The sequence below is a fragment of the Tubulanus polymorphus genome, chromosome 9, assembly GCF_964204645.1.
Source record: "Tubulanus polymorphus chromosome 9, tnTubPoly1.2, whole genome shotgun sequence".
NCBI lineage: Eukaryota > Metazoa > Nemertea > Palaeonemertea > Tubulaniformes > Tubulanidae > Tubulanus > Tubulanus polymorphus.
This window is the reverse complement of record NC_134033.1, coordinates 3593271-3604891: the sequence shown is the minus strand read 5'-3', so window position 1 is coordinate 3604891 and position 11621 is coordinate 3593271. Positions and strand designations below refer to the sequence as shown.

Below are 11621 nucleotides of genomic sequence, written 5' to 3'. Positions count from 1 at the left end.
GTTTGAACTGCGCAATGAAATCATTCGTTGCGATAAATTTTTAAGTACTCTTAGAATAGAATAAATTGTTAGAATTAATAAGAATAATGAACTTTTTATTTGTAAATAGGGCCTTAAAATTCGAACTGGAATATTTTTGAACTGTGAACTTGTGGTATTATTTGAGCTGTGCGATGCCATGCATGAATTATAAGCAATAATGAACTTTTAATTTGAAATATTTTAGATTCAAGCTAGTGTATTTGAAATGTGCGATGAACCCTTTCATTTTAACTGCGATAATTTTAAGTACGGTGCTAATTTAGTATTAATGAACTGTTAATTTGTAGTATGTTTTAATTCAAATAGTATTTACTATAGTTTGTATGCTCACGATATCCTTATGGTGTTCCACAGTAAAAAATGAATGAATTGGATATGTATCAATAATATGAATTAAGTGACCTTAAGATTGTATCTACTAACACTACATTCAGACGGAGGGGGGTTTTACTTACTTTGAAGAATTGGGGAATTTTACCGAGGGGAATTTTACCTAAGGGATTTTTACCGCTAACCGTATTCATTGTAATTAGCTCTAGTCGGTCTCATCAATAATTAATTAATTAATGTCTATCAAACATGTCACTAGGTGTTAGTTTGTGAGTCCTGATGTCTACAACTTGTCTGACAACTAGTTCTCACATGATACTCATGATTCTGTATATAAAGACTATGTAAAACTAAGATAATCATTCTCATTCCGGGATGCATTTAATATTGCACATAAAAGGTTTAACTGCCTTATTGTTCCTGATGGATAAAATCCTGTACCGCTGGTGTAAAGGGATAATTGTTCCCAAGCCAGCCTGCCGATACAACGACCAGCCGGTTACATAAGTGCATTTCTACACTTGTAATGTTATCGTGTATATAAGATATATATGTTTATTACGGCACATATCGCGAGAGTGCCGGTTAACAAACCCATAGGCCTTTCTTGATAGTTTGGTAAACGGGAACCGCCTCCGAAATTTGAAGAAATGTCAAATAGAAATAAAATTTTTTCCTTGCCGTCCGTGGAACAAATTCAGTGAAAAAAATGAGCAAACAAATGAATAGAAAAATTGAAAAACGCGAGGTTCTTTTTTGATCGCAGCGTGCTTGGATTCGAACTTACCAAGAATCATTTGTTTGGACATACGTTTATTGCCCTATCGACAGTTCACTAGCTCTTCCACCAAAAAGCGATTTTATCTCAAGGGAATTGTTTTCTAAAAGGTCTACCCGGTAAACCAAGCTATTAAAAAAGGCTCGGTAACGCTGTTCACACAGGATCTCACAATGAACTTCAAACCCCGCTTGATGATAATCATTCTGATCCGCTCCCATTCAGTGTAAACCACGAACTGCGCAGTTCATTTCGAAATAGTCAACTTTCGCTGGCGTCGTCACATGTGGAGTGACGATGAAGTCCTATATAGATTATGGCGTGGTCGCCTCATTGGTGACTGTTCCACTGACCTAACTGTCCGCTAGATGGCGAACTAGTCGAAGTTAGCCGCTCTGACTCTACAGCTGTCTTACAGTCGTTGAAATGCCCAAACACTGATAGGCGGCGACACTTTTAGAGAATTATTCTTTTTTTTAAATCGCCGAAAATTTCCCAAATCTCGAAAAATTTATTTTTCTAAAATCCCCCACGAAAGAGAATTGTTCAAGAACTACTTTTGAACAAATCAGTCCGCGAACACCTGATGGGGACAACATATTACCGAGTAAAACTGATAGAAGCCACTCGCTGACGGACAGCCCTTCATGACCCTCAAAACTTTCCGAATTGTTTCTTCAGAAAGTCATACAATTTAGGAATCAAAACACAAGCCGGTGTGGCCTTCAAAATATGGTTTAGATATTCAACTAAGAATACAGGTTCCTTTAAACCCTTATAATTTAAACCCGTCTCATTCTGTCTGTAGGTATTTTTATCAAAACACCCCCCCCCCCCCTCCCCTAATCAGGATCACTTTCGGTTTCCACAATTCCAGAATCCCTGAAAATGACTACAATTTTACCACTGAAATTTAAAATCAAGGCATCTAGTTAACATACCTCGTTTGTGTGATAAATCCGTAAATACTGCGCGGCAAGTCAATACGTCCTGCACAGAAACTACTACTCAATGAGCTTCTAATTACGCAGTGCGCGCATAATATTCATATATGTTTTTTTTTTATAATTTTCTTCCTTGTCGGAAACCAGTTTTACTTTTTGTATCTCAATAGAATATACGGTGAAATATGTGACGCATTCAGCGTTATTGGTTGCACGTACATTAGCCCATATACACTCTAACTGCATATCAAAAAGTCCTGCCAGAGAATATATCAATCTATACCAGTCAAATCGGTGGGTGTTGTTTGTTAACTGGTCGATCCTTTTGTGGAATTTCTGGCTTACCCATACACTCTCATCGATCTACGAAATTCGTATTCTCGCTTCTTTGTCGTTTTATTTTGATTTTTCTCTCTTTCGCCTCCTTGCCATCCTCGCTTGCCAGAGTTACCTCCCCACCCGCCAGAGCTCTCACACCAATGGAAACCCTGGCGAGCGAGGGTGCTTCTTAATAGGATGAACTTCGGTTGATAAACCGAAGTGAAAGTGAAACCGAATGTCAAAATGGACCACGGGATTGAGGTCGGTAGTTGGGACCTGTAGTTCCCAAAAGATGGGCTGACTCTATGAAATGCGTTGAGGTCGAACTACGTATAGTTCGTTAGGTTATAAGCTTCGACCGCTAAAACCGAAGTTTGCCGCTGGTGCTTGCGACAGCGGCCACAAGGCTTTGCATTGTCCTCACAGAAAGCTCCATTTTCTTCTCGTTTGGCCATGTCCTTTTTGTGAAAATGTAAATGTAAATTTCATTCAATGCTTTCCTCTCTAAATTCCTATCTATAGATATTTCTACTACACCTGCAACACCTCAACTTTCGTTTTCATATTTCATTTGACGTCATCGACACAGGGCTTAGAGAAACTCAGTCTTGGGTCTAACGTCGACCGCTCTTGGTCTTACTTTCACTAAAAGTACGCATTGTTTTGGCGGCGATTCGGATGTCTTCATAGATGAGAAATCTAAATAAATTTCACGAGTATCCTTACAGGATTAGAGGACGGTTCGAAAATATCAACAAGAAAAATTGTACAACAAAAAACAATGTTTATTATTTCAACAAATATCTTTCGATACACATAGATGTATGGGGTCATTCTATATGTGCACACGAAAGGGCGGGTTGGGTTTATTTCAAATGCGTACAGATCTGTTAAGATTGGGGGGAGGGGGGTAAAGGGCGATTATGTATACGATACGCATATGAATGAAATGTTACTAATATCTATTTAGAATGGAAAAACCCACCGTGGAATGGACTTTCGCTATGTAGTGTCAATTACTCCTCGGAAAATTCAAGGCAAAATCGAAGTTAATCACGATACAGAATTAAAGCTCATTCGCTGTTTATTGTTATGCATTACAACTTCACGTTATTTTGTAGTAAATAGTCAAGGCTTTCATTTCCAGTTTACCATAAGCTATTGGGTTCGAATCCGACTGTAACCGTTTTTGTGCGGCGTACGAAAAAAAGTGTCAAGGTGGATTCGGGCGGCTTGAGGAGTTTAAGCCAGGGCGGATACGGGCAGCTTGCGGAGTAATAGGCAGGGCGGATACGGGCAGCTTGCGTGCTAATGGAATTCATTCATTTGATGATTAATGTCTATTTCAATAATGAACACAGTTAATATAGTTTATAATGCTACCATATCCACAGTATATGACTACATATGAACACATCGGACTACTACCGCGGACTACTGTATCAACTTGACTATATCTATGTATGAATATGAATATATCTATATTTGACTATAAGACTTCTACCCAGGTCTACTACAGTCAAAGCCCGTTATGATGCCATCATTTTGAATCACCATTGCTCGCTCAAAGCCAACATTTTTGTCAAAGAACACATTTGCCCGATCTCATTCAAATGAAAAAAACCATTATATTCAACGACGATTTCGTTATATCGACATGTTATCCATCGGTCCCAACACAGGCACCTTAAAGGGCTTTTACTGTATACAGTCAACCCCAGATATACACCCCCTCCCATTTACCGCCACCCCACCGACCGCCGGGTTTTCTCAATACACATCTCGATACAAATACATATAGTAAAACACACCCGATATGCCACCATACTCCCTATACCACCAAATCGTTCTCCACCGATGTAGGCGGTATATCGGGGTTGACTGTATATATATAAGACAACTATATCTATTTGACTACATCTATATATCAATATGAATATATATTTGGTTATTACACTACTATCGGGAACGACTAACGTCTATTTATGATATATCTATATTTGACCACAATGACTAAACGACTGCGCTGTATCAATTTGTTTCGAAGCTCTGTATCGAGCGATATACTGCTCAACTTCTGCCGACGACTGAGACCCGTCAACCCACTAACCAAGTGACGTCAGTCGTTTGCGACTAGTTGCACGGCGTTAATGACGTCACGTCGCAGTCGACCTAAACCATAGAAGTATAAACGAAAGGGAAGACCGACTCATCAAAATCCGCTAGGCACCGCTAGTAACATTGTGTTTTGTTCAGCGCCCTCACCGGTGACGATAAACAATAGATGTTGTAGATTGGTTGCCGGTCTCTATTCTTAATCTAGCGTTTTATTGTTTATCGCCACCGGTGAGGGCGCTGATCAATTTCGAAATTAGCAAAGGCAAATGTATAGTGACGTCACGGAGTTGGCCTTCCCTTTCGCTTATAGTTCTACGCCTAAACCCACCTACTGTATCTGATTCTCGATTATTTTCGCTTATTCGCTCGCTGTCTTGGAACCTTTAAGGGGTTTGACGCAGTTTGAACTTCGCTCGGCACATATCGAACACTCGTTTGTTGACGATAAAAGCCAAGAAAACCAGACAACCTTGAGACGAGTTCAACAAATTGAAGAAATACCAAAGATATTCGTTATTTACGAACGACGCTACGAACCCGACCACCCACGTGACCCCGGTCACTAAAGCCATCCGGTAGAAAATGAACGCGGTCGTTCTCTTCTGTTTGGCGTTAGATGAAGAAGTGGACATCGCGGCGAATGACCGGTGAATGCAGTAAACTGTAGCTACGAATAGAATCATACTGACCAGATCGATAATACCGATCGGTAGAACGAACGCCATCAATAGGGAGAAACTGGAACTAAACCAACAAGTAACGGGGCTTCCGTAAACCGCACCGGAGTACTGAGTGGTATCGGTGTTGTGTAGGACGATACAGGGTCCGACAATGAGGAATGGAGAAAGCCAAACTGATAGTAGATAGTACAGTAACATCTTAGGAGAATCGACCAGTTTACGAATAGTGGAAAATGTAAGGAACATGTGGATAGAAACAGCGGCCATAGACGCGAAAACAACCATCCAAATATAGTGTTTAACAGCGGCCATCGACACGCAAAGTAATCGATTATCAACGCCGATCAGGCTGGAAATATGAAGAGTTTGAGCCACGGCGAGAGTTATACAGAGATTGATGATGAGTTTACCGGGAAGAGTTCGCAGATCGGGAATATTCAAGTAGATTACGACCGTTATCACGAGGCTGACGACGGACAGACAGCTACAGGTGAACGTAATCAGGAAATCGCGATCGGAAAATAACGAACTGACCGTTATTTTGAATTTTGAATCGTTTTCTCGTCTGCAAACCATGACTCCTTCACTAGAATACACTCGCACGCAGTCGGTGATTTTAGTGGAACATTTACTAGATTTTACTATTTGCGTTTTCCCGTCGTCGCTGGTAATTTGAAAAATTCTGTAATATTTGAACGACGGGTTGGACTGGGCTAGAAATAAGCTACTTCCAGTTTTGGTCATATCATTTGCTACGTCTGGCTCTGTATCGATGACGTCACAGCGAGTATTCTTAGTCAAACTCGTAGTCGACAACTCGTAACCGGAAATGGTCACCAGACTGCCATCTTTACCGAATTGACACGTGATCATCGCCTCGTATTCGCTCAAGATTGATTCCATAGTGACGTCACCGAGAAACTCTTCGTGATTGGTCAGCGTGAAGTCGCGTCTGTAGGATGATGAATCGTTGAGTAAAGATGATAAACTTCCTATTTCTGTAATCTTTGATTTATGGACATCGCCGCAGCCGTTCACTTTGAAATACATCAATTCAAACCCGAAGTTTTTCATAACAAATCGCTGAGTTTCGTTAAACGAAATAAAGAAAGAGAAATACACGCGTACGGATATTCTAGGCCATTCGTTCTCAACAAGCCGACAGACGGTGTTGTCTTCGCCGGTATCAAGAAGTCGGTGTCCCCGTAAACAGCCGTATCTGCGACATCTACGCGTCTCCTGGTCGAATATTTCGTTCGTTTCCGAGCAGAGAAACTCTTTCGGCGCCCACGAGATGACGGGCATTCCCGCAGTTCGAAATTCAACGCCATTCGCGAGACTGAAATCGAGTAAGATGTTCAAACCGAATGTTTTTTGGCCGGTTAGATCATCATAGTTACAAACTAAGGTCGATTCGTTTAAAACGCTGTCACTCAGTTCACATTTCATGCAGTAATAATTACGATATATTTTCACCCGTCCACCGACTACAGCTGATATCGGGTTAAAAACCCGTCTGCATTTAGACCTTAGGTTTTGATCTGCTGACTCGGCGCAGTGTGACGTCACTTGTAGGTTACTGCGCATGCACGGCTGTAATACCATTCGAACTATCCTCTGATGCTCGTAGGATAAACGACAATCTTCTGGCAGCCGAACTTTCGCGGTATCGTCGCTTAAAGACTTGTTGCGCACGCTCGTGATGACGTCATCGATTCGTGTGGTGTTAGTGCACTGCAGGACGAGACTAGCCGGTTTGTATTGAGTATCGTTGAACCCGTGACACATCGCGCAATACATATTCTTAAAGGGAAGCCAGTCGTCGATGTAGACAGGAATCGTCGTAGCTAGATTACTGGACGGCGATTCGCAATAGCGTTTCACGTCTGAATTCAAGTCGAAATCACTCGGGCACCGACTGATCGCTATAAAACCCTTTGACTGATACGTCTCGATTCCGATTCCGTATATACAGTCGGTCCATTGCTGAACTAGTCGCATCGTTTTGTTTCGCATTAGTTCTCCCGCGTCGCTTGTCGCGTCGCACTTTCCAATCAGGTTGCAACAATTGTTAAACAATCCGCAAGTACATGAATTAGTCGAACAACCCGCGGCTGGACAAACCCGAACCAAATCACCATCCGTGTCTATTCCCTCTGATGCCACTCTGTAAGCTTCGATCAGTTGGTTGTTTTTGAAATCACTCCTTCCGGGATTTTTACGGTCAGGCATCCCACGTGTGATACCCGTTATCCCAGATTCAGGATTCGACATTCCAGATTCGGGAAAACGTTGAGACGCGATGAAACGATCTGAAATAATCGGGCTATAGTTACCTTTCATATAACATATAAACATATAACGAACTCCAGTTTTCTCCCTGCCAACTATATACCCTCGTCAATAAATGATCCTAAACTGTAGCTCAAACGCAATTTATGCACAGATAAAGTCCAATATGACGCCATTCAGTGCAAACAAATTTCGGGCAAATTTGCAAAATCTAACTAAAAATTCGATGAAATTACAATTTCTTGTAACCGCGTGCTCCCAAATGACGACATGTTGAATGGCATGAACCGCACGTAATAATCAGGCTTCTTTAGTTACTGGGATTTTTTTTCTATTTTTCTCTTCATCTTCACTTAATTTTTCAACATGAAAAAAAATTTTTCCCTCATAAGTTTCAATCTAAGGATTTGCAGCCCTAGCTTCAAAGTTAGGTTCCTTGATTTCTGCAATCATTTCAAGTCAATTCAACAACATATTTACTGCCTTATATTTTTCAATTTTGGAAAAAAATTTATGTATTATTTATATTTTCCCCTGTTTCATTTCTTTTCGCCTCTAATAAACAATCTTTTAGGAAACTATTTTCCCTTCTTCCCTCCCATTTATAAATCTTCCATTGTGCGTTAAAGAATATTTATTCCAGTTATCAAAAAGGCTTATACGAATCCGAAATTGACCATACGTCTTTTCTTTACGGACGGTTTAAAAGAGTTTGTACTCGTATTATCATGAGAGAATACAATATATAAATCTTTGGATGTTTAACATTTCCCTGTAAGATACAAAATGATTATTGAATTAGACCAACCGACAAGCCATTCCTATAATTTACACAATGAGAAATGACCAATTCGAAATTTTAGAACGGATCTTATTTGATCTTCGTTAAGAATTGTGTGAACGCTTGGTCCGTTCTATTTGATCACGGAATAAATCTCCAAACGAATGTTCTGTATCCAGTTCCAGAGTTCTAAAATTAATTCGACTCTTAAGTTAAAACATTGAAATTGAACTGATTATAACTCTAAGCTAACTCTATCTAACAACAGTGGACATGTGCTCTGAATAGTTCAGTGTGAAAAGCTGCTAAATATAGTTATTTCGTCTACGTAAATAAAAAAAACAACATTTGTTATTATTTTGTTCTGACGTTTCGGCAGGATATTACTTCCACCCATATTCAGAGAATTCTTCGAAAGTGAGATTGTGGGTGAAATAACTACAATCCAGACTTAAAATAGACTCGAATATCTACAACCATGATAACCACGCTGCTAGTATCGAGGCTTCTATAAAAATGAACAAAGAGCAAGAGACTAAGAAAGAAAGAACAAGAGATTGCCAAGAGAGCAAAAAATATGTTTTCGATTATTCTTGTTTCTCCCATAATTTCCTTTCAAGGGTGCGTTGCCTTTGGCCTTTGCTTGACCGTAGTAAAAAACGTTCTCAATTTTATTTTTGTTCTATTTGTAAACATTCTTAACGTACTTTCTTATGAAATGAATTGAAATTAACGAATAGTTTAATTCAACTTACCGCTGCAGACGATCAGAAGAAGAAATCGACTTACGAAGGATTGGCGCCACATCTCAAACCGATGCACAGAAAAGACTCGACTGCGAATCGTAAATGAAATTGAGCTGAACGATTCCCAACTTAATAAAAGTTAGATTGATCGTGTTTGGATGAAACAAGAAGCTGATTGCGTGAATCAAAAACGGTTGGTAGTTTCAATGGACGTGTGTGATTTTAATTAGCTTTTATACACAAACGTTGAAATGCGCTCAATTCTCATCTATATGAACATACTTGACAGGTGTAACATTAATCCGGATAGAATTTCACAAGATTCAATAGTAAGAGCTAATTAAGCAGTGCGAAACCTCATGAATATTTGTATGGGTTTTGATTTACTAATACTAAAAGGCAGATCTCACGACGACAAAAAATGTGGCAAATACACTTTCCGCCAGCCGAAAGGTAAAAGTGTTATTAATTATGTACTTTCGGGCTTTAATATGATCAGAGTCATTTTCGGACCTTGAGAAAATGAGTCTGAAAATGAATTTGGAAAATAAGTCGAACTTCAAGCAATATCTGGGGTCACACGATGACCAGCAGTGGCAGCAGCGGCGGCAGCAGCGGCGGCAGCAGCGGCGGAAGCAGCGACAGAGGCAGCGGCAGCGGCAGCGGCAGCAGCAGCAGCACCACCACCACAATATTTTTACTAAATAATGCCATAAATGTAGCTCATAACAAGGACTCCATTAATGAACTAGTTGATGAGTAAACTTCGTCGTTACAATCGACAGTTACGACATTACGCGGGAAGCATACAGGTTTAAATTCAGAATTGTATAATCGGTGGGGCTGTTAATAAAAGATTTGAGAAATAGCTCGATTATTCCGACGGTTACTTACCGAAGAACAAAAAGCTGCTGGCGATTTGGATCTTGGATTACGTGTCATTGTATTTGACGTCGTCGTACCCCGCCATGAGTCCATGGAAAATCCTTTTCCGGAGATCGTGAAACTGCAGTTGTTTTAGTCGGAGTATTCAAAGTTTCAAATCTTATCATGATAATTAGCTGTAACAAAATAGAAACACATTTCATATCTCGGCAATTAATTTCTCAGCAATATGGTTACATATATTCACAATTTAAACTTACAATTTCGTTTCTCTTCAGACACGCCATTCGTCAATATGAACTAGACATTACAAAACCGCATACCAGTACAAAATATTCTTGAATAAAAATTCCCAGTCAACTTATTGTCAACACGAAGATACAAGCACCTGGATACAATCCTACGATATTACCGCCAAGTCAGTAAGTGCCCAATTGGCTTGTTTTTGCTCCATTTTAAAAGATCAATTCTTATCCCTAAACCACTTCTTTCAAACGAGTTTGAACACCGATTTAGATCAAATGATCTTGGTTTGTTCTTGATGTGTTCAAGTCCGGCGGGGGAACAAACATTTACTAATTTATCAGGCAATACATCGTAGCATCTGAATGAAAATATAAACTTTTATCAACAAAAAAGTGTTTCCTTAAGCAATTGTCTAAACGAGTACTCGTATATAAAGTCACTGCTTAAATTATGCAGGACTTGCACCGGAAACATTGTGGATGATGACCGGGAATCAAACACGCTTTGAATTGAGAATTTGTAACGACATTGTAGCGTGTTTTAAACTATTTAATGATAATAAAAACCAAGTGCGTTGATAAAGGTCCTCGATCTACTACAGGGCAACCAAGCATAATGCGTCGTAGTGGATATAAAGAACGGAAAGCACTTGTGTGCGATATAGCGTTTTCTTGCGCTGAACGACGCTTCCGGCCCGAAATGTGCTTTTCCTGGCGTTTTCAGCGTCTTTGATTATCAACCTCATCATTTTTCCGATATAGCGGAAAATTGTCGAGAAATGATTTCTCGCCCTGAACGACACTTCAAGGCCGAAATGTGCTTTTCCATGCGATTTGTGCGTTTTTGACGTTCAACTTTCCGAGCGAGGTCATTTTTGCGATATAGCGAAAAATGGCCGAGTCACTTCTTCCACCCCGATCCTTGCCATCCACGCTTGCCAGAGTTGCCTCCCCACCCGCCAGAGCTCTCACACCGATGGAAACCCTGGCAAGCGAGGGTGCTACCTAAAAGGATGAACTTCGGTTGATAAACCGAAGCGAAACCGAATGTCATTTAGTCGAAACTATTGTCCGGAAAAATGGACAACGGGATTGAGCACGGTAGCTGTATTTCCACAAATGGCTGACTCCATGAAATGCGTTGGTGCTTGCGACAGCGGCCACAAGGCTTCGCTTCGTCCTCACAGAAAGCTCCATTTCCTTCTTGTTTGGCCATGTCCTTTTTGTGAAAATGTGAATGTAAATTTCATTCAATGCTTTTTTTCTCTAAATTCCTATTTATAGATATTTCTACTACACCTGCAACACCTGTACTTTCGTATTTTCGTATTTCGTTTTCATATACTTGGGACTAACGTCGACCGCTCCTGGTCTTACTTTCACTAAAAGTACGCATTGTTTTGGCGGCGATTCGGATGTCTTCATATATGAGAAATCTAAATCAATTTCACGAGTATCC

The 11621-nt window shown here is 40.1% G+C and overlaps 1 protein-coding gene across 1 annotated transcript; it reads right to left on the bottom strand.

Annotated features, from left to right (window-relative positions):
- Positions 1-4916: 4916 nt before the first annotated feature.
- Positions 4917-7487, bottom strand: LOC141911238 (uncharacterized). The gene has a single exon (XM_074802223.1). It carries the CDS (start codon positions 7485-7487, stop codon positions 4917-4919), a length of 2571 nt encoding a protein of 856 aa, XP_074658324.1.
- Between the last annotated feature and the right edge of the window lie 4134 nt (positions 7488-11621).

Bases quoted from the DNA above. Each gene is read 5' to 3' on its own strand.
- LOC141911238 (XM_074802223.1), bottom strand. From the start codon at position 7,487: ATGTCGAATCCTGAATCTGGGATAACGGGTATCACACGTGGGATGCCT.